This window comes from Ahaetulla prasina, chromosome 1, assembly GCF_028640845.1.
Source record: "Ahaetulla prasina isolate Xishuangbanna chromosome 1, ASM2864084v1, whole genome shotgun sequence".
In the NCBI taxonomy this organism is placed as follows: domain Eukaryota; kingdom Metazoa; phylum Chordata; class Lepidosauria; order Squamata; family Colubridae; genus Ahaetulla; species Ahaetulla prasina.
In genome coordinates, this window is record NC_080539.1 from 99,409,878 (window position 1) to 99,433,275 (window position 23,398).

Genomic DNA, 23,398 nt, shown 5'->3' on the forward strand with positions numbered 1-23,398 from the left:
GTTAATAATTTAAACAAAATAGAAATGCTTATTCCTATTGATTTAAAAAAAAAAACCCAATTCCATTAAAACTTATACATCCGCGGCAACTTTTGGAAGGACTCTGGAATCCGCGAGATTTCTGATGATGTACCTTTGATTTGGGAGCCTGCCTTCATATCTGGCAGCAAGGAGACATTTATTCTGCTTGGAAGTGGGAAAGCTAGGATATTCCCAGGTCCGTTTGATTAATCTCGATAAATCGAAGCAGCGTCCAGTTTATTTGGGTCTTTTTTTATCAAGCCCCAGGAAATTCCCCTAAATCAGCAGCGCTTCTTCCTCCTGGGAGCTGCGTTGCGCACCGTCCTCGGAGTCCGGGGGGGGGAGGGGAAACGTTCTCTCCTTCCTTCCCTTTCCCTCTGCAGGCTATAGAACCCGGCGGCTTTCCTAGATCAGAAGTCTCCAACCTTGGCAACTTTAAGCCTGGCGGACTTCAACTCCCAGAATTCCCCAGCCAGCTTTGCTGGCTAGGGGATTCTGGGAGTTGAAGTCCGCCAGGCTTAAAGTTGCCAAGGTTGGAGACCTCTGTTCTAGGTCGTACAAGACTCCTCGGAACTCGATCCTTCGGTGAATCGAACGGAGAGTAAAGGCCGAAGATAGACGCCGCAGCGCGAAAGCGCTGTGTGACTACAGAAGTTTCTTTGCCCGGCCAAGTCACGTGGCCTTTCCCGGCCAATCCTGCCCACTTTTCTCCTCCCGATTCGCTCCATAGAACGTGGCGGCGACGCTGACGTCACCGGCACCAGCAGTGGAACGGGGAACCTCCCTGAGTGCGCCCTTCCTCCTCCTCCTCCTCTTCCCCCTCCCTCCGCCCCCCACCCACCGGGGTCTTTGCTCTCCGTCTGCTGGGTCCGAGGTCGCCCATGTTGTTTCGTTTCGGGGTAATTCTTCCCGCCCGTTTGGCTGAAGGCGGGACGGTGCTTTGCGTGTCGGGGTCACGGCCTGAGCTGGGTCAATGGGATCCCAAGCGCGCGCTGGTTATGAAGCCCAGCCGGCCGTTGGCTCCCTTGCCTGCTCAAGAACCAGTCTTGTGGCTCGGCGAGGTGGCGCTGCCCGGCGAGGAAGAAGCCGCGAGCACCTTTTGGTACAAATTCCTCAGGCGGCTCGAGACAGGAGACACCGTCTGGGAAGGTAACGCAAGCCTCGCGCGCTCCCAAGGGACACGGCCGCGAGCGCGCGCCCCCGCTTGCGAGGGTGGGGGGGGGGCTAGAATCGTGACCGCGACCGCGTCCCCGCGTTACCTTCTCTTGGACCTTTCCCGCTAAGAAAAAGAACGACAACCACCTTACGTACTGCTTTTTTTTCTTTTTGCAACAGGACAGGTGCCCAAGTAAGCGATGAACGGCCGTTCTCCTCCATTCCCAGCTCCTTTAGTGCAAGCTGACAAGAAAGGGTTTATGACAGTTCACCACGGCCGACTCACCGCAGCTAACTCTCCACCGCCAACTGGCCACGGCCAACCCGCTGCAGGACAACTTGCCACGGCCATCTCGCCACAGGACAAACACGCTGCGGGACAAGAGAGTTATCCAAGAAACGGAGGAATAGGAATCACGAAAGAAAGGATGCAAAAGGAGGGACAGAATGAAATGCGAATGGCAAACAGGAAAATATTTTATTTTATTTATTTTAAATAATTAAATAGAATTTTAAATTAACCCCTAGTGAATTGTCCTGTGGCGAATTGGCTGTGGTGAGTTGGCCCCAGCAAGTTGGCCTGTGGTTAAGTTGTCCCGTTCCCGACAAGAAATAGGCAAAGGTGAATTTGGGAGTTTGGAAGTGCGCGAAAGAGAAAGCTTGCAAAAGAGAAAAAGTCTACTTCTGTCTTTTGCACAGCTTCTCGGGGGGCACTGAAGTAGGAAAAATGGAGATGACGGTGCTGCCTAGAGAAAAAAAAACACAGCTGCTTTCCTTGCTACTCGTGGCCTCTTTGAAGAAGCTGGTGGTGAGGCCCAGAGAAGTTATAATAGGAAGAGTCGCTGCTACCCTGTATTGACAGGTAGCCCCAGATTTATTTATTTATTCATCACATTTATATAACCACCTATCTCACATACATGACATATGATGCTCTCAGAAGAGGCCCAGAGATATTATCAAGCAATAATCTGAGTAGTCACTGCTGTCCTGTACTGGCAGCTGGCCCCGAATGCCCCCAGAAGTTCCACAGCGAATGTATGAGAAGCTGTTGCTGTTTTCAAACCATGAGCAGGATGTTTTGTCTTCCATGATTATTTGTTCTGTACCCTGCCTTTCTTCCAGGAACCCATGGCGGTGGATAGATTCCCATATATGGTATACTTCCAAAACAGCCCGCTGGATAGGTTGGTTGAGAGGGAGTTATTAACCCATCTTCATCCAGTTACTTTCCGTGGCTGAAGTTGAAGTTAAACTTCTGTCTCTGTGACAAACATTTTTCACCCCATGCTTGATTACTTTTCCTTCTTTTCAGAAAAGTTGTACTTATATGAATATATCCCATATTCCTCTCTGCAATACAGTGGGAAGAACTGTTCATTACAACGTGCATGCTACAATGAATAGGAGCCAGCATGGATTTGTTGTAAACACACGATTCCACATTATGTTATTTCCTTCTTTGTTGAAGTTACTAGCATAGTAAATCTGGGGAATTCTGTAGAATTGTAATTAGACTCAGCAAAGCCTTGGATGAAGTGCTGATTATATTCCCTTTCACAAAATGCTAAATTATAAACTAGATGATAGACTCGCAGTTGGGTAAATAACCACACCAGTGAATGCTCATTAATGGCTCCAACTTGGGAGAGGATTGTACATAATGGAGGGCCAGACAACTCTGCGGTTCAACATTTTTTATCAATAGCTGGGTGGGGATGTTGAAGCAATATAGATAGTCCCTAATTTACATAATGGAGTCTGTCCATCATGATCATAAGTCGTGACTTATTTTATGAACACAATGTTACTATATATTTTTTTAATAAAGTTTTAATTCCATTTTCCAACAACATATTCAATGTACAGTCTCTTATTCAACATTAATCATTAACTTTCATTTGTTACTTATTCGGGCCTGCTCTGCTACCACTTCCTTCCTTAACACAACCTTTCCTCTTCCCTTCTCTACCTTCTTCTACCTTCTCCATCCTTCCTCTCTTTCACTTTTCTACTTCCTCTCCTTCCCCACTCCTCTCTTCCCCCCTTTCTAACCCTCTCTCTTTCCCCTTTCTTCCTCTCCTTTCCCGCTCTTCTACCTTTCTCTTTTCCTACCTACTTTCTTCCTTCACTCTCTCTACTCCTCTCTCCCTTTCCATTCCCTTCTGAAATGGCAGCTGAGCAGCCCCAATTTCATTTCAAATTATTCAAATTATTGCTATTTTTTAATTACATATCTTCAATCATTCCTGTACATTAATAATCCTTCATCTTCCCCCCCCTCCCCCCCCCTTCCCCTCCCTCCCCTCCCCCCCCAAGACTTCCCAGAACCAAGTACAGGGTATAAAGTTAACAATCATAAATTAAAATACAACATAAATCATAATCCTTAGTCACTCTTCACCCTTTGTATCATCAGCTTCTCTCCCAATTAAACATATAAACTAATATAATATAATTCCTAAATTCACTCATAAGATATTTGGTACCTTTTAGTCTGATTTTTATTTTGAATATAATCAATCCACATTCTCCATTCCGATACATATTTCTCTTGTGTATAGTCTTTCAAGTACACAGAGATTTTAGCCATCTCTGCCAAATTTGATACTTTAAGTGTCCATTCTTCAATTGTAGGCAAATCTTCTTTCTTCCAATATTGTGCAATCAAAAGTCTTGTGGCTGTTATTAGATTTAAAATCAATTTAGTCTCTATCACTGTACAGCCCATGATTATTCCCAGTAGAAACAACTGTGGAGTAAACTGAATCTTCTTTTTCAAAATATTCTGCACAACCCACCATACTTTAATCCAAAATGCTTTAACTTTTTTACAAGTCCACTATATATGATAATAAGTTGCGTCGTCACAATCACATCTCCAATATTTAGTTTGCATATTTGAATACATACATGCCAACTTTTTAGGATCCAAATGCCATCTATAAAACATCTTATAAAAATTTTCTCTCAAGCTTTGTGCTTGTGTAAATTTAACATTCCTCACCCAAATTTTTTCCCATGTTTCCAACATTATAGGTGGTTGTATATTTTGTGCCCATTTTATCATACAATCCTTAACTAATTCCGTTTCTGAATCTATTTCTACCAATACATTATACAACCTCTTAATATGCTGTTGTCCTTGATCTCTGATTTGTTTTACCAAATTATCCTCATTTTGCCTAATACCCATTTTCTGGTCTATTTTCCATCTAGCTTGCAACTGCCCATCCTGGAACTATGTATAGTTTGTCCCTTCTTTCCCCATTTTATGTCTAGATTTTAATTGTAATTCCCCCTTTTCCATAAAAAGAAGTTCTTTATAAGTAATCACCTCCATTTTTTGATATATATTTATATTCTCTATCATGTCTAGGGATTGCCCATATTGGTATCTTACCATCTAACTTATATTGATATTTCTTCCACACCCTCAACAATGCATTTCTGACTATATTACTTTTAAAAGTCTTATCAGCTTTCTTATCATATAATAAATAAGCATGCCATCCATATAACAACTCATAACCTTCTATATTCAAAATTCTTTCTTCTGTTAAGTTAAACCAATCACTAATTAGTGAAAGAACAACTGCTTCATAATACAATTTCAAATTAGGCATTTTTAAACCCCCTCTTTCATGTATATCTTGCATTATTTTTAACTTTATTCTCGTTTTTTTACCCATCCAAATAAAATTACTAATCCCTTTTTGCCATTCTTACAAATTTGCATCCTTTTTAAGCATCCTATTTAAGTATTTGAAACAAAAATAAAAACCTAGGCAAAACATTCATCTTTATGGCTGCTATTCTTCCCAACAAAGGCAATTGTATCTTTTTCCAGTTCTCCATTTCTTTCCGTACTTTCTGCCACATTACCTCATAATTATTTTTATATAATTTCTTATTCAAAGATGTAATATATACTCCTAAATATTTAACTTTCTTAACTATTTCATATCCAGTTACTCTTTCTAAATCTACTTTTTGATGTACATTAATATTTTTAGTTATCATCTTTGTCTTCTGTTGATTCACTTTAAAACCAGATACTTTACCATACTGATCAATTAACTTCTTTAAATATACAGCTGAACATATTGGTTGAGATAAGGTAACAACCAAGTCATCTGCAAACGCTCTTAATCTATATTCTTGATGATTAATTTTTATTCCCTTAAGTTGATTTGAGCCACATATTTTATTTAATAATACTTCTAATACAATTACTTCTAATTATAAGTAATAAGTAATTATATTATAATTACTTAAATTTATTATATTTTATATTATATTATATTATAATTACTTAAATTATAAGTAATAAGTAGAAATACTTCTAATACAATTGTGTTGTAAATGTTGTACCTTGATGAACGTATCTTTTCTTTTATGTACACTGAGAGCATATGCACCAAGACAAATTCCTTGTGTGTCCAATCACACTTGGCCAATAAAATTCTATTCTATATATTCTAAAGTCAAAATAAACAATAATGGCGACAAAGGACATCCTTGTCTCATCCCTTTCTCAATTCTAAAAGATTTTGTTAATCTACCATTAACTATTATTTGTGCTGTTTGCCTCTGATATATTGTTTTAATAGCTTGTATAAAATAACTTCCAAATTGCATTCTTTCTATTAGTTTAAATAAGAACTGCCACTTCAATCTATCAAAGGCCTTTTCAGCATCCAGAAAAAAGAGCCCTGGCTGTTTCTTTCTAAATATTCCACAATAAGTTTGTCTCATATTATTTCTCATTTGTCTCCCCCTAATAAATCCTGATTGATCATTATGAATTATTTGACTCATAACTGGCATTAATCTATTTGCTAATATCTTAGCAAAAATCTTATAATCAGTATTTAAAAGCGATATTGGGCTATAATTTTCCGGTTTATTACAGTCTTGATCTTCCTTTGGTATTAGCGAAATAAAAGATGTCCTCCACGAAGGAGGTACTTCTCCTCCAAATTGAATTCTATTAAACAATTCCTTAAGCGGTTCCACCATCTCATTTTGTAAATTTTTATAATAAACAGCCGTTAAGCCATCTGTTCCTGGTGCTTTATCCATTTTAAGCTGTTTAATTGCTAAAATTATTTCTTCTGAAGTTATAAATTGATTCAATTCCTCCCGTTGCTCTTCTGTAATTTCTTGAATACCTTGCTCTGTAAATATCTTTCTATATCTATATCTTTGATACAATCTCTAACATATAACTTTGTATAACTTTGTATAAAATTCTAAAAAGGCTTTTTTAATCAAATTTTGTTGATATTCATCTTTACCTCTATATTCTATCGTACCAATAGTACGTAGTTTCTGTTTCTTTTTTATTAAATAGGCTAACCACCTTTCAGGCTTATTAGCATTATTAAAGGTATTATACTTAACATATTGTAAATTGGTTGCGACTTGGTCTGCCATCATCATATTGAACTGCCCTCGTAATATATTTATTCTTTTATTTTTTTATCTCCTGGATTATTTGCCAGTAACTGCTCTTTCTTTTTAATTTCCTCCTCTAACTCCATTCTCTTCTTCTGCAATTTATTTCTATATTTAATATTCATATGTATTAAAACTCCCCTCATATAGGCCTTACTAGTGTCCCAAACCATCTCTATAGATGTACCGTTCTGCATATTCATAACAAAAAATTCTTTCATTTGTTTTTTACATTCTTTTACATTTTGCTCATATTTAAACAAATTTTCATTCAATCTCCATGATCTTCTAACTCCCTTTTCCTGATCCAATTCTATCCAAACCGGATTATGATCAGATAAAATTCTTGGGCATATCTTGGACTTCTTCACCCTAGAAAGCAAATCATTAGTAATTAAAAAGAAGTCAATCCTAGAAAATGATTGATGTCTAGTGTTACTATATTTTTTGTGGCAGTCATTGAACATAACAGTTCTTAAGCAAACCCATGGTTTGCTATGGATGCGGTTTTGCAGAAAACTGGAAGTAAATGCTGGGTTTTGGCAAAACCATTGTAAAACAAAGTCACATGACTGCAGGAAGCTGCAAACAGCCATAAATGCAATCCAGTTGCCAAGCACTGGAAGTTTGGTCACATGACAATTGGGGGGGTTACCTTCAGAACTTCAAATTCAGGCCATAGCTAGCCCCAAGTTAGCTCCGTTATAATTTGATTAGTCTCAAAGCAACTGGTAGTAAGTCAAGGGTTACTTTTTTAAAAAAAAGTCTGCAGATGGGCTAAAGCTGAGTGGGATTGCTAATACTTTGGATAAAAGAGATGATTTTAAAATATCTAGACAAGCTTGAGAAGTGAGCTGAGATGAATGGGATGGAATTTAGCAGGGGAGATTATAAAGTTCTGAACTTGGGCAGGAAAAATATGAGGCCCCAGTACAAATAGTCCTCGAGTTATGACCACAATTACATTCAAAATATCTGTTACTGAGCAAGGCAGTTATTAAGTGAACTTTGCCTCATTTTATGATCTTTCTCGCCACAGTTGTTATGTGAATCAGTGCCTGATTGTATGAGTTGTCAACCAACAGAATATGAAATATTCTTTTGCTATAGTCTCGATGCTGTGGTGGCTCTTGCAGCAATCAGAGATTGAGTTAGATCAACCCAGAGCTGATCTTCTTTGATAGTGTAGTGTTCAATAAACCCCTGCCAATTCACATTTCCCCGATCATTGTTCTAATCTTTTCTCACTGGCTGATACGACAGGTTGGACTAGTTCCCCACCCCATTGCCACTGAGAATGCAAAATAAGTGATAAGATGAATTCACTGTCTTTTCCATATGCAGCATCTAGAATGTATGAGTGAGTCGGCAGGGATGGCTGCATGTATAACACTAAATAGCACCATCTACTAAATTGATCTTGTCTGAATTTAAGCTAGGGATGGGGAGATAAGAAAAAAAATACATTCTCTAACTTAAGGCAATCTGTAGCCCTTGATCTAAATGTAAAAGTCCTGTTCAATCAATCATTTGAGACATCTGGTAAGATCACTATGTTCATGTCTCTGTCTGGGGAGGTTGACTCAGAAGAAAAGACTTGTACAATACATATTTTTGGGCAGATGTGCTGGGTCACTGCTAACAAGCACCATATCTTTCCATGGTTCACACTTAGTTTTCAAAGCTTTCCCCCATTAATATTAGAGAGAAAGATGCAGTTTTACAGTAGGATGGAGAAGATAGTTTCATCTGCATCATCTGGCTCTTTACTTTGCTTGGTATATTCACCTTTTTTCCCCCTGGCGAGTAAGTTGATAAACTGCAGAAGACAATACCTTGCTTCACCTCTTAAACCTTAAAAAAGGCCTAAAGCTGGGCACTGCTTCCTGGTAAGAAACATTGCTTCCCTTATCACACTCCTTGCAAGGTGAAAGTTGAGTGAAACAGCAAATCAATGGAATAGTTTCTTTCTTTTACTTTAATACCCTGCATAGTCTTTGTAGCTTTTCTAATAGCATACAGGGTGGGATAGCAAATCAACAAGTGTGCTTCACCTGCCCAAAAAGCATCAAAATCAATTTCCTTAATAAAAAAAATTGCTTGCTTGAGCCTTTTTTAAAAAAATTTGAATTTATATCCCACCCTTCTCCGAAGACTCAGGGTGGCTTACACTGTGTTAAGCAATAGTCTTCATCCATTTGTATATTATATACAAAGTCAACTTTATTGCCCCCAGCAATCTGGGTCCTCATTCTACCTACCTTATAAAGGATGGAAGGCTGAGTCAACCTTGGGCCTGGTGGGACTTGAACTTGCAGTAATTGCAAGCAGCTGTGTTAATAACAGACTTAGTCTGCTGAGCACCAGAGGCCCTTCAGAGCCTTCACCATTACTCCCCCCAATACACACATACAAAAGAGAGGCAATTGCTCTAGCAAGTCTAAAGGGGACTCATTTCCTTTTTTCCCCCTGGGTTTGCTAATTAGTCTGTTTGCTCTTTTCTAACCTGTGGGAGGAAGGGAATGTTGCCTCATATTCATGCCTGCAAAAATAGATTATAACAGTTGGGTTGGTCAGGGTGCTTCACTTGGAATTTTACTGCTAAAAGGAGATCCCTCAAAAAGTGAGCTTCCTAAATACAGATATATTTAAAGCTATGTACGTAGAAATAGGTATTTTGTGGTTCTGTCATTGTATCTTTCTTGAATGCCCCCCTGCCTATTTTCTATTTCTCTATTTTTTTTCTTCCCTTTCCTCAAATAAGCAGTCAGCAAATAAAATTAATGTCTCCTAAATCCACTAAGTGTCACTGTTGTACCAGAATTGAAAATCTCAGTTTCTCTACAGCATAGTGGGACTAGCACTTGATCATTTTTGTAGAACATTGAAATAGTGACTGGTGAAAGATAAAGATGCTTTTTCTTTTTCTTTTGCCTCTTTCAATTATGTATAAGAAATAAATGGAAGGAATGTATTTATAATCTGTTGTATTTTTATACTGCTGTAATTCCAAGCAGCTACCAGTGGAGTCGCAAGTTAAATTGATATATAAAACAGATAAAATTAAGAATTAAAACAGTGTAGTAAACATAGTCATGACCACATTATCCTCGATGCCTTATGGAATAATTTCCTGAAAGCCAGCAGCAAGGATCCCCCACCCTTAGTGCAGGTGCTGCAACCAAGAAACATTGCCTGTGAGACCCTACCCTCAAAATCAACAGAATTTGACAAGAGTATGAAGGAGAAGAGCAGCCCTAAAGCTGCCTGAAGGGAATTATAAATTAAAATCCCATTGCACTCAGAAATCTATTGGCAGTCAGTGAAATTACTCCAAAATAGGATTTAGATGATCATAGCAACTCTGCTTCACTGATACATGGGCTGCTGCTTTTTGAACCAATTTCTGGGTGGTGCTTCAAAGGCTCAACCCACCGACAATGTATTTGGATTGAAGATTGTTTTATGTATGTTTGTTTTTTTTAAATACAAAAAAATTACAAAAAAAAGGCAGCTCCATGGACAACAGGGAAGAGACGTTATCTTCCTCACTGCTACCAACTGGGATTGCCTGGTTTGGAAAGAATGGAACCACTGGGGCATAGTGCCTGCAATTCCCAATCCTTGCAGGAAGTCCAGGATAATACAATAGTCACTCCCTCCAAATGAGACCCTTGCAACAGTCATTGAACCAAATGTCCAGTGCCGTTCCTTAGTGTCATTTCTCACTGTTCTTACTGCCACAGTGGAGGCTTGAACGTGGGCTCCCACCTAATGTTCACTCATCTTCCTCTATTTGTGTTACAGGTATCTTCTACAGCTTCATCTTCTAGAAGTTCTCGTAAACCCAAAATTAGCCCATGAATAGAAAGCAATCATGAATTTCCAAATTCCAGATACCTAGCAGAATTGCTTACCAGTTAGGGAAAATCCTCAAGTGCCTTTTGAAACTTAGATTTGTTAGGTGCCTGGGACATACCATCCAAATAAGTCCATCCACCCCACACAAGGAGTGGCCAGTGAGAAATCTCATTTAGTCCAGGAATTACAGGTAGCCCTGGAAAAAATGTAGAAAATTGTGATCACATCACAGGATGTTGGAAATAAATGTGAGTTGGTTGCCAAGCACCCAAAATGCAAGCACATGACCATGAGATATATGTGCCACTCTGGAACTCTAGAACTAGGACGGAAGTATCTTTGGGGACGGGTGGGTTGCCATAACTTTGGTCACTAAGTAACTGATCATTAAGCAAGGAGTATCTATATGTGACAATCAAAAGAAACTTAGTCTAATGTCCCCCCCCCATACTCAGATCACACATCACAACTATTCCAAAGTAAGCTCAAGGTCTAGCATGCATCCATTTTTGTGTCTCAGGCTAAATATTACATTACTAACGGTCAAAGCAAATTGGTGATAGATAAGGGTCAATGGAATTCAAGGTGGGCTGGACTTAGATCTCTTGTGGGTGCGAAGGAACTCAAGACTAATAACATGTTTGACCCCTCTCTCAGGCTTAGCCTGGTCATCTCCTACAGATAGTCATGACAGTTATGAACTCCGGGTCCCTTCCTAGAACCTGTCCCTAAGTGCAAAGACTGAATTACCCCAGTACTAGTTACGGATTTTCTTTTTACAGTGACAAATAAGAAAACCAGAGTAAGTAGTTAAACTTTACTTTTTTTTTAGCTTCACAGGAAGGAAGGAATGTTCAATTACAAATGTCAGCAGTAGTTCAGACAAGCCACTCCAGCAGTATAAATAGCTTTAAGCATTATTCATTAGCTTTATTACAATATTCTAAAGCATACATATTTCTTTGTCATTAGACCATGGACTCGTACAGACTGTATAATATACATTTGAAAAGTCCCTTGAAATGCATACTAGCTGAGCTTACTTCTTCAAACTTGTTTAGAATCTGTTAATAGTGCTTCATAGAAGTGACAGATATTAGGAATTCATCTCTAAGGTTATCTAAATAGATTACAGAATATGGCTTCTCTGGTTTCACTCTGGCTCAATTTCTAAAGACCAATCATGTGAGAAGGAAATGTAATACTGTTGTCCATGTTCTAACTATAGCCTCTACAAAGTAACTGGGGGAATTCCAGCCAAGAAACCAGGTCCAGGAACTCAGGAAGAGCTGCTGTGAGGCAGCATGGTGGCTAGAATGCAAATAAGACTCCCAACTGTGGAGAGTGAGGCAAATCTCCTGATGTACTCTGGGATCCATTTAAGTTTGTGGAACTGGAGCAACTGGATAAGATCCTCTATAGTCTGAGCATTACCATTTGTCTATTTAATTCATTTCTGTCCTGGATCCTGCAGGTTGCTAGGTAAGGGGAAGGTGTAGAGATACCCACTTTAAAGGTATATGATCACTTCCCCCTGGTTTCCAACCATTGGTGGTATTCAGCCGGTTCGGACTGGGTCAGGCGAACTGGTAATGGCGACCTGCAGGTGGGCCTGCGCCTGTCCACCTGTCCCGGCACTATGTCGTCCTATTTAGCTACATTTTCTAAGCCGCGCACATGCGTGCAAGCCGCGCACACAAGCAAAGTGCATGAGCGAAAGGCTGGGTGCATGCACGAAAGGTGAGCGTGCACGTGCTCACATTTTTGGTGCGCGGCAAATCGGTGATAAAATAATGTGAAACTGACCTCTGTCTCCAACCTCTCCTTTAGGAGCAATGCTGTTGAGTAGGTGGTAGTCCATCATCTACTATGATGGAATGTAGTCTGGACCCCCAAGAGGCAGGGAATGCATACCGGAGGAACAAGAGATAACTCAGTTTGTGTGGAAGAGAGGGTCAGGATGGCTCTTCCCTAATAATTCTCACGGTATATACTTTATGTGGCTGGCAATTTGCTTTTGGATTCTGTATATAGGTGAGGAGCAATAAAGAAATCTGCTTTGAAGAACCACAATGGGTCTTTTCTTGGTTTTGGGAGCCTGACATCTATAGAGGGTTCTAGAAAATATAGATTATATATTTGAGGTGTGTTGGCCGAGGCAACTGGGTGGTGGTGAGCTGGTGGAGGTCAGCTGGTCACATCAAGATGGCCGTGGAGTATTGTACTTGCACCTTTGTTATTCTGGCTGCCTGCTGTCTATTTGGACTAAGATCCTTCACAATTCTCCTCTATACATTCCTGCTTTATTTTCTCCCTGTGTCCACTTCTTCTTCCCCATCTTTCCCCAGCCTCCTACTGCATCCAATAAAATCTTCTCTCCTCCAACCCTTTACCCACATTTGTCCCAAAGTGGTTGTTCTGAAGCCCTTTTCTACGGTCCTTTTTCTTTATTTCTCCTCCTTTAAACACACCTACGCACTTGCCATTTCTCTTGCAAAAGCTTTTTCAAATAGACACACTCTGGCACAATAGCCATTTTTCTTGCAAGGCTCTTCCAAATGGAAAAATGATCTCCTCCTCTCTCCTACAGCTGCATAATTTCAGTGGTCTGGCAGGCCTTTTCAATCTTTTGACAGTTCAAACCCAGTAGTATCTCCTTCAACATTTCAGTATTTATTTCATAACCTCAAAATCATATGTCACATTTGTCATAAAGATAGAAAAAAAAAGAGAGATCAGGGGTTCCTTGTATATAGCATGCAGACGGAAGGAGAACTGTACTTGTTGGCTTGTTAGAATTTAAGTAAAAACATTGCAGTCTGAACTTATAAATATGGTCTTTGGAGAAGGAAAATGAATGTATGGGCAGTATTAAGAAAGTTTGAGCTAGGTTCATAAAATTTAATCACATACAAAATACATATATTTATTTAGCATATGCCACATACCAAATATAAAAGTTCAACCAATAATTAATTGCCTAGTAACATATAAATAGCTAAATTTAACTTCAAGTATTTGTGTTGATTAAAAAGTTGAGGTTTTTTTTATATTTTATGTTTGTGTGTCACGTTTCTCTGATGAGCAGCTACTGTATATAAAGATGATAAAAAAAGATACTTACATAAGACTTCTTGGGTAATCAGAAACAAACTAGACTTTATATAGGTAGGTAGGTATATATACCCTGTTTTCCCCAAAATAAGACATCCCCTGAAAATAAGCCCAATTGGGCTTTTCAGGGTTCAGAAAAATATAAGACAAGGTCTTATTTTCGGGGAAACGGTAGGTGTGTTTGTGTGTGTGTGTGTGTGTGTATGTATCTATGATAAATACATATACATAATAGTACACATATTATATAATATACATATTATATAATATACATATATTATAAAATATATGTATATTTTATGTATGCAAAGAACATTGAAAAATTAAAATATTGCAAGTGCTATATGTACTAAAATCTTTAATTAACCAGTTTATTGATACAACTTGAAATCTGTCCCCATGATTACTTGCCCTACTCACAGGGACAAAAGTGCATGTGTGTATGTCCAAATCCAATGGACAGAACAAGTTGGGAGATTAAAGGTTCCCTGCTAAGGCTGCAGCTTACAATTTTTTTTAAAGATTGCATTTAAAATGATTAGGTGAAACAGTGTAAATCAAACACTTTGATTTATTCTTTAAAAGGACTATAAATTAGTTTGAAATCACATGTTATTGTATAATCACTGATATAGATGGAGTTCTTTCATCCCACATCAGAAGAGATATAGAGCAAGAAAGAAACAAAAGATTAACTCATAAAAAACAAAGAGCCATATTTTTTATAGAAAGATAAGATACACTGGGGTAATAGTATGGAAATGTATATGATCAATACAAGAATGTTCTTGGTGACTCTAAGAAAAAAAATATCTGACTATTTAAGAGGCTGAGAGGCAAGGCACACATACTGTTTGAGAGACAACTTAGTGATTATTTTCCAAACAGTAGCTAGACAAAAGAATGGGCAGGAAAAAAAAGGTAAAAGTGAAATTTGATTTGTTAAAATGAAAAATTAATCAAATTCATCTTAAGGTGCCCTCATGACGATTGCAATGTGCTGTATGTGGGGCTGTTGAGAAACTGCCTCTCTCCAATTGATACCTGAGAAACTGCTTATTTCCAATGGTTTTTACCCACTTCATATATTTGAGCAGACTGGGTGCACTCCAAGTCTCTTCTATGAAATGTTATCATCTTATGGCACCAAGGAAGCATGCCTTCAGTGCTGTGGCCCCACCTTCTGGAACAACATCTCTGCAGACATAGGGACAGTGTCCTCTCTGAGATTCCAGAAAGCCTCAAAACCTCACTCAGACCTGGGATTAATATACTGTGGATCTTCTGTTATAAGTCTTTCTTATTATGATGGTTATTTTAGTTCAGGTATGAAGTTTATGAATGATGCCCTAATCATATTGTCATATGTTTTTTAACTGTTTCTAACATTTTTAGGTTTTGTAAGCCATCTTGAGTTTATCAGAATGGGCAGCTATAATAAATCTAAATAAATGAATGTAATACCTTATGGATTTAAAATATTCCTTTTCTGTCACGTTAAATAATTCAGTTCAGTGGAAATGTTTGGAGGATTTCTAGCAGTGCACCAAGGTTTTCAAAAACTTCAACCGTTCCTGCTTTAAAGGTTGTCTATACCTATACTCAAATGGAAACATTATTGTCCAGCTTTTTCCAGCACAGCCTTGAATCTGCGATGAGATTTTAGCAATGTTTGCTGAGAAGTTCTGTTGCTGTGCTCCCAGTCGAAAAAGAGGGTGCCAGATTGGGTGCCCAAAATACTTTCATATGGGGACCTGCTTTTTGAGTACTATTTGGTATACTAAATAGTGTCACTAAAGATACCTTGTTGACACTGATTATACCCACTTGTTACAGATGCTGTCTTTGTCAGCTGAAAAGCTTCTGAGATTTAGAAACCCTCTCAAAACAGTGTTCATATAACCCAAAAGGATCTACTAGGTGGGGAGAGGAAGTTTTAAGGTCTCCTCTTATGTGAACGTAAGCACTTGCTTTTGCAAAGGCACCATTGGATTATAAAACTGATTAGCAATAGAGCAATGCTGCTTCACATCATCCATGCTTAATTTTTGTAATTCTTCATCATCACAAGATATGGTAATAGAGTTAAGTTAAATGCTATTAACTTAAATTAAAAAGAGAATTAGACAAGTTATATGGTGGATAGTTTTCTCAATGGAATTAGCTATGATGGATAAAGAGATGCCCTTAAAAATTTGCTATGGGATGATGATTTCCTGGGAGAATAACAGGAGCAGGCTGTGCCATATTATGTCTGATTTTCTGGGAGACATACCCATAAAGAATTGGCATAATTCATCAAGATAATACCTGTATTCTTAAACAACATTTTGGAACAAAATTTCGTGAAAAAAGATAACTCTGCAAACAAGACAGGTTTATTATCACCACTATCGCCTTTAACGATATTTAAAAGCTTTCCTCCCCTCCCTTTTTAGCATTTTCCCAGATCTTCAGAAATCTTCATTTCTGTGACTTAGAATTGCCTATATAAAACGTGTAATATGATTAAGAATACATTTTTCAAGATAGCAAATGGGAGCTACTTTTGGGCTCTTTAACCAGTATAAATCAATGAGGCTTAATGCTCTAAGCTTTAATCATCATAAAAAACACTCCACCACCATTGAAAGAACTGAAAAGCAGGGACCAAAGATCAACCATACCAACAAAGCAAATTTTCTTTTAAATGCTACATGTGAGTTGTATAAGTCAAGTAGATTGATTGTCAAGTGGTCTAAACTATCTGTATTTATATTCATAGTTCTTTACTAGCAACCACTATTCAGCCATGCTTCACTTGAAATAGACACCTTTCTAAGTAATTTGAAAGTGAATTCTCAGTCAAAGTTAGACAGGTATCTATCTATAAAAGACAAATATCAGTATAGAAGACAAATATTTTGAATAGCTAAAAATAATACAAGAAACGAAAATGGGTCCTTAGTTAGCATTGTATGTCCTTTCATTATTATAATATTAGATAAGAAAAAGGGGGACACAACAAAAAATCTTGGCCTGTATCATGGCTTTGCTTTAGTGGAAAATGTTTCTCTGCTATTAAATTGGGCATCTGATCATAGTCAGTTTCCCTTACTAACCATAGTACTTCATATCATCTCTTATTTCATTCTGGAGGGCTCCCTGTTCTATAGGAGCTTTTCAGAGGAGAAAGAAATTTGACTAGGTAAGACAAACATAGAACATAAAATTACAAGGGTCAAAGAGACATGAGAGATGTTCTAGTCCCCCTGCTCCAGGTAACAGACTTTATACCATCCTGGTCAAATGCTTGTCCAGGCTATTTTTAAAACCTCCAAGATTAAAGCACCCACAACTCCAGGAGGCAAGCCATTCCACTGATTAGTAATAAAAATAGCACTTAGACATACTGTCGGAGCATAAGACTCTCCAGAGTATAAGACATACATTAGTTTTTGGAGAGGAAAACAAGAAAAAAAAATCTGCCTCTTCCTACCAGCATCTGTCGTGTCCCACTCCTCCGCTGACGGCCGGGTCAGGGAAATCCGAATCAGGCGTGCCTCTGCAGCTCTGCCAAAGTCCTAGCAAAGTTCTCAAGGCAGGCAGGAGACCAGAAAGTGACTTCAGCAAGATATGTTAGACTTTGCCTGACTCAGAGAATGCCAGAAAGCAGATCCTTTATATAGGCCATGGGGTGTGGCTCCATGACTCAGCACTTATCCAGGCCTGCCCCTCCCTTCTGTCGCCGCCGCCTTTCAATTCTTCTGAAGCGAGGGTCACTCCAGTCGGCAGTTGTTGGTAATTGACCTCCCTCAGGCTCACATGCTGTGGGGGAGGGGGAGGGGTCTAGTTGCTCCGTTTGCCTGGGCATGGAGCCAGAGCTGGGGGCTGGAGGTGCTTCCTCCTCCTCAGCCTGTCTGGGCATGGAGCCAGGGCTGGGGCCGGGAGGCATACTAGGACATTCCTCAGCGTTTGGAAGCAGATAAGAAGGCCCCGGCTGCGGTGAGAGCGGGCAAGACACAACAGCATCCATCGGTATTCATCTGGCTAGCATCCTTGCAGCAAACCGCGAACAGCCTGGCCACTTTCAGCACGTTATTGCAGCCTGATTCAGCACTGATTGGTGGTTAGATCGGCCTCCCGGAATACCACCAATCAGCTGTTCCAGGCTGCGGGGACGCCTTTGCATGTCGCGTATTTGGCCTCTGCATCGTGTTTTCAGCCTTCTAGGCTGCCAGGATTGCCATAGCACATAGCTGCCTCCACGTGTTGTGTTTTTGGCATCTGCATGCCCCATTTTTAGCCTCTGCGTGTCGTGTTTTCAGCCTGTTCCAGACAGCTGCCACTGATCCCTGCCACCTGGAACCAGCCAAAAATGCAATGCGTGGAGGCCAAAAACAAGGCGTGCAGAGGCCAAAAGCACGATGCGCGGAGGCGGCGATGTGCTGTGGCGATCACTGCAGCCTGGAAGAGGTCTAAAACGAGGTGTGCAGAGGCTGAAAATGCAACACGTGGAGGACAAAAATGGCCGAAGGGTGGGGGCCGGCGGGTGGGTGGGGTTTTAGCAAGATTCACTGTATAAGACGCACCGACATTTCCACACACTTTTGGGGGGGGAAGTGTGTCTTATACTCCAAAAAATACGGTATATACTGCTTCACAGTGCTTTACAGCTCTCTCTAAACAGTTTACTGAGTCAGCATATTGTCCCCAACAATCTGGGTCCTCATTTTACTGACCACAGAAGGATTGAAGGCTGAGTTAACCTTGAGCCCCATCAGGATCGAATTCCAGGCTGTGAGCAGAGATTGTCTGTAATACTGCGTTCTAACCAATGCATCATCAGGGCTCCTTAATTGTTTTCACTGTCAGAAAATTTCTTCTTACTTCTAGATTAGATTTCTGTTTAACAAACCTCCATAAAAGCAAAGTTTCAAGTTGAACTTGTCTTTATGGCCATATACCAAAATAAGATTCTTTTCGGATTTACCAGTCTAGCCTACAGTCCTGGGATTTCCAAGTGGTCTCCCACCCAAGTATTAAATAGGTATGTCCCTGCTTGGCTTTTCAAAATAATGAAATGGTTGGCTGGGGAGGTTTGGGTCAGCAATGATTGTGAGAAGTAAGGGAAACCAGTATTGGGTTAGATGGGTTGACAAAGTTATAGCCTTCTCAGTAAGGCTAATCATAGGTTTAGCATGGAAAGAAGCTAAATACAATCAGTTCTCGTCATTCGCAGATTCCATATTTGCAAATTTACCAGCTTGCTAAAATTTATTTCTGATTATAAAACCAATACTCATGGAGCTTTCATGATCACCACGTGTTTACTGGACCCGTGCCCCTCCTGGCTGGTGCTGGCCACTCAGGAGGTGACACGAGGCTGGCTCCAGGCGATTACGAGTGCCTCCTTGTTGGAGGGAGTCTTTCCGGCCGCCTTGAAAGAGGCGGTGGTGAGGCCCCTCCTCAAGAAGCCCTCCCTGGACCCGGCTGTCTTAGGTAATTATCGTCCGGTCTCCAACCTTCGCTTCGCGGCGAAGGTTGTAGAGAGTATGGTGGCATATCAGTTTCCCCTGCACCTGGATGAAACTGTCTATCTAGACCCGTTCCAGTCTGGTTTCCGGCCCGGCTACAGCACGGAGACGGCTTTGGTCGCGTTGGTGGATGATCTCTGGAGGGCCAGGGATAGGGGTTGTTCCTCTGTCCTGGTCCTATTAGACCTCTCAGCGGCTTTCGATACCATCGACCATGGTATCCTGCTGCGCGGTTGGAGGATTGGGAGTGGGAGGCACCGTTTATCGGTGGTTCTCCTCCTATCTCTCCGACCGGTCGCAGACGGTGTTGACAGGGGCAGAGGTCGGCCCGGGCGCCTCACTTGTGGGGTGCCGCGGGGTCGATTCTCTCGCCCTTCTGTTCAACATCTATATGAAGCCGCTGGGTGAGATCATCAGTGGCTTGTGTGAGGTACCAGCTGTACGCTGATGACACCCAGCTGTACTTCTCCACACGGGCCACCCCAATGAAGCTATCGAAGTGCTGTCCCGGTGTTTGGAAGCCGTACGGGTCTGGATGGGGAGAAACAGGCTCAAGCTCAATCCTTCCAAGACAGAGTGGCTGTGGATGCTGAGTCCTCGGCTGACTGTTGGGGGCGAGTCACTGGCCCCGATGGAGAGGGTGCGCAATCTGGGCGTTCTCCTGGATGAACGGCTGTCTTTTGAAGATCATTTGACGGCCGTCTCCAGGAGAGCTTTCCACCAGGTTCGCCTGGTGCGCCAGTTGCGCCCCTTTCTAGACCGGGATGCCTTATGCACGGTCACTCACGCCCTCGTGACGTCTCGCCTGGATTATTGCAATGCTCTCTACATGGGGCTCCCCTTGAGGGGCATCCGGAGGCTCCAGTTAGTTCAGAATGCAGCTGCGCGGGTGATAGAGGGAGCCCCTCGTGGCTCCCGTGTTACACCTATCCTGCGCAGACTGCACTGGCTACCTGTGGCCTTCCGGGTGCGCTTCAAGGTGCTGGTGACAATCTTTAAAGCGCTCCATGGCATAGGGCCGGGCTATTTACGGGACCGCCTACTGCTACCAAATACCTCTCACCGACCCGTGCGCTCTCACAGAGAGGGACTCCTCAGGGTGCCGTCAGCTAGGCAGTGCCGTCTGGCGACACCCAGGGGAAGGGCCTTCTCTGTGGGGGCTCCCACCCTCTGGAACGAACTCCCTCCAGGACTTCGCCAACTTCCGGACCTCCGAACCTTTCGTCGCGAGCTTAAAACACACTTATTTATCTGCGCGGGACTGGATTAGATTTTAAAGTTATGGGTTTTAAGGGGTTTTTATTATTTATACTATTTTAAATTTGGGGCAATAGAATAAGTTTTTTAATTGTTTTTTAATCTGTATTTATATGTATTTTAACTGCTTGTGAACCGCTCTGAGTCCTTAGGGAGATAGGGCGGTATATAAATTTGAAAAATAAATAAATAAATAAATAAATAAATCATTCACGGACATGTAGAGCAGCAGAAATTTGAGTTGCCCATTGCAAACTTCCCCAACTGAGGGTTTGTTCAATGTATGCAACTTCATAGAATGTAACTACCATGAACAACAAGAACTTACTGTATTTTACTAAGTTTATTTGACTTATTTTACACCTGACTTTATAGAGGCAAATATTATCTCTGAAGAACTGTAAGGAAATTGAAAACTGGGTTATTCTGGGACCACTGTGATATCCCATTTAGGAGAACATCATGTTCTAAAATGTCTCCTTTCCTGGCAATTCTTTTTCCTTTGGAAATCCATAGAAATTCTGGTTGAATTGTCTGGACTTTGACCCAACTAGTGTTAATAAGATTTCCTAAGGGATACATGCAGAAATGTGTTAGTAGAGGTGGAATTTACATTAATGGGACAGAATGAAAAAGAAAAAGCCCTGAAGTAAAGTGGCAGAAAGAATGTCAACTGACAGAGAGTGAAAGCAAAATCCATTAAGACAGAAGAAAAATGAAGGAGATGTGGAATATGAAAATTATAAGGAAAGAGCTGCAGAATTGGCCCCATGTGTACTGTATAATGTGATAGAACAAATGGAAGCAAGGAAAAAGTGACAATAAATTACATTTAAGGAAAAGGTATATCAGAATGTAAGGAATTTTGTAAGGAATGTATGGAATGTACCAAAAATATAAGGAAGTGTATATCAGAAAAAAAGAGAGCGAACAATGCTTTAGCAGTTAAGCTAAGTTTGTCAACTGACAAACTGACAAACTGACAGCCTGGGTTCGAGACTTGAGTGCCGCATGACAGAGTGAGCTCCTGATTTTGCCCCAGGTTCTGTCCACCTAGCAGTTCAAAAGTATGCAAATGTGAGTAGATAAATAGGTACCACTGTGGCAGGAAAATAACAATGTTCCATGTTTCACCACACACTCTGCAATGTGATGTCATGTTGGTCACATGACCACTGAAATGTCTTTGCTGCCTCCCTCAGCTAAGAAACGGAGATAAGCCATTACCGCCTAGAGTCGGACATGACTGGATACCATTACCTAAAGGGGAAACCTTTACCTTTTATATAAAGTTGTGTTATATCCTTGACTTATTTTCTTTTGACTCCCAGCCCATCTACCACCAATTTTTGAGAACTTACATTCTTTTTCTATGATAGATTTTGGCTATGTTGGTTGAGCTTTTTGATCATATCTTTCTCTCTTGATATATTCATGTCTCTTTTTCTCTCCTACTAGCTACACATTGTTTGGAGAACCCTGTTTTAATCTGCTTTGCAATAAAGCCAGTGGCTCTTTTTTGATATACCAGTTTGATCATCTTTCTTACACTTCAGCTATGACTATATGAGCAGTCCTTAGGCACTAAGAAGAGTGCTATTTGCAAAGATTGATCTGTAAAGGCAGACTTTTGTGACTTCTTTGTTCTTCAACATGTTGCCGTGCAAGCAAATGACATAGAAGAATTTTTGAACATTAGTGGAATAACAATGAAGACTTTAAAAACCAATCTCAAATGTAATGTAACTTTTGAGGAAAACCATTATTTTGCTTTCCAATGTTCGCCACATTTACTTTTATTTTGATCTTTTTAGACATAGAAATAATTCCCTGTATTTGATATCCAGGCTGATATTGGATGTTTTGTTTCAGAAATGAAATACAGATTTTTTTTTAAAGACATGGTATGCACTGGGTATATTTTAGTTTGTAGATTAATTTAATAGAAAGCCACTTCAATAGCTGAAATAGCTGGAACTTAAAATATTTATTTTTACCATAAATATTTACAGAAAGTAAATATTTTGTGGTAAGCCACTTGTTAAGGAATTGTGTGACACAAGCTGGATATGCATCTACACAACAGACAAGAGAAAAAAACCCAATGAGAGATTATAATTTGTTGAGGGATGGGCATACAATAGCAAGAAAGGAGAACACATCTATTCAATTTATATTCATTTGATAAACATTTCAGAAAGATGCAACATTAATGTTTAAACCTGAAATTTGAATTACTTGCCTGTAATTATTGTATGCTACCTAGACTTGCGTTTTTCCCAAGTTGATCAGATAGATAGATAAATAGATAGATAGATAGATAGATAGATAGATAGATAGATAGATAGATAATAAACAAACAAACAAACAAACAAATAATATAAATTTAGTTTAGATAGTTATGTCAGAATTGCCATCAGAATCACTGGACTAATAGAAACAACTGGTTTTCCAGATTCTTAATAATGGTACTTTCCCTGCTTTTCTCTGCGTTCATGAACAGCTTGGTACTATACAGAATACCCCAATTACAAGATGCTCAAAATCACTCTGCTTATATATTTCCAAGTTGCAGTAAGGGGATCATACATTTTAAATCAAGCAAGCTTTGGTCAAAATAGTTTCCCAAATCTCTAGGGAACTGAAATGGCTTTAATGGCTTCCGCGATAGAATTTAGAGGTAAGTTTCTTTTTGATCTGTAAATGTAAAGCAAAATCTCTATTTGAGCAGAGGGGAAATTAGAAAACTTTTTTTCATCTCAATACATTTTTTCACGGCCAAGCCTAAGCATGATACTTGAAAAGGAGGAGATCTTTGTGCTACCAAGCTACAAGAGTCTGTAGAAAACAGAACACTCACCAAATTCAACTGCATGATCATTGACCTTTTGAGGCTGCTTGGAGATCTTAAGAGTAGACATGGGAATGACTTACTGCCCAGGATATATATCATTCCCCCTTTAAAAAAAAATCCCCTATCAGCAAAAATGAACAAAAAAAATTACCATCACTAC

The 23,398-nt window shown here is 40.0% G+C and overlaps 1 protein-coding gene across 3 annotated transcripts in view; it reads left to right on the top strand.

Annotated features, from left to right (window-relative positions):
* The first annotated feature begins 754 nt into the window (after positions 1–754).
* Positions 755–23,398, top strand: part of EPM2A (EPM2A glucan phosphatase, laforin) — a 62,290-nt gene continuing 39,646 nt past the window's right edge. Inside the window, exons 1-2 of one of the 3 annotated variants that reach the window (XM_058170166.1) lie at positions 1,035–1,170; positions 1,357–2,038. Coding sequence is in view for 1 of the 3 variants with exons in the window: in XM_058170158.1 (XP_058026141.1) it covers positions 903–1,170 (268 nt within the window). In the remaining 2 variants the exon portion in view is untranslated. Of the gene's footprint in view, positions 1,171–1,356; positions 2,039–23,398 lie in introns of all 3 variants that reach the window. The other 2 variants (XM_058170174.1, XM_058170158.1) reach the window with 2 other exon arrangements.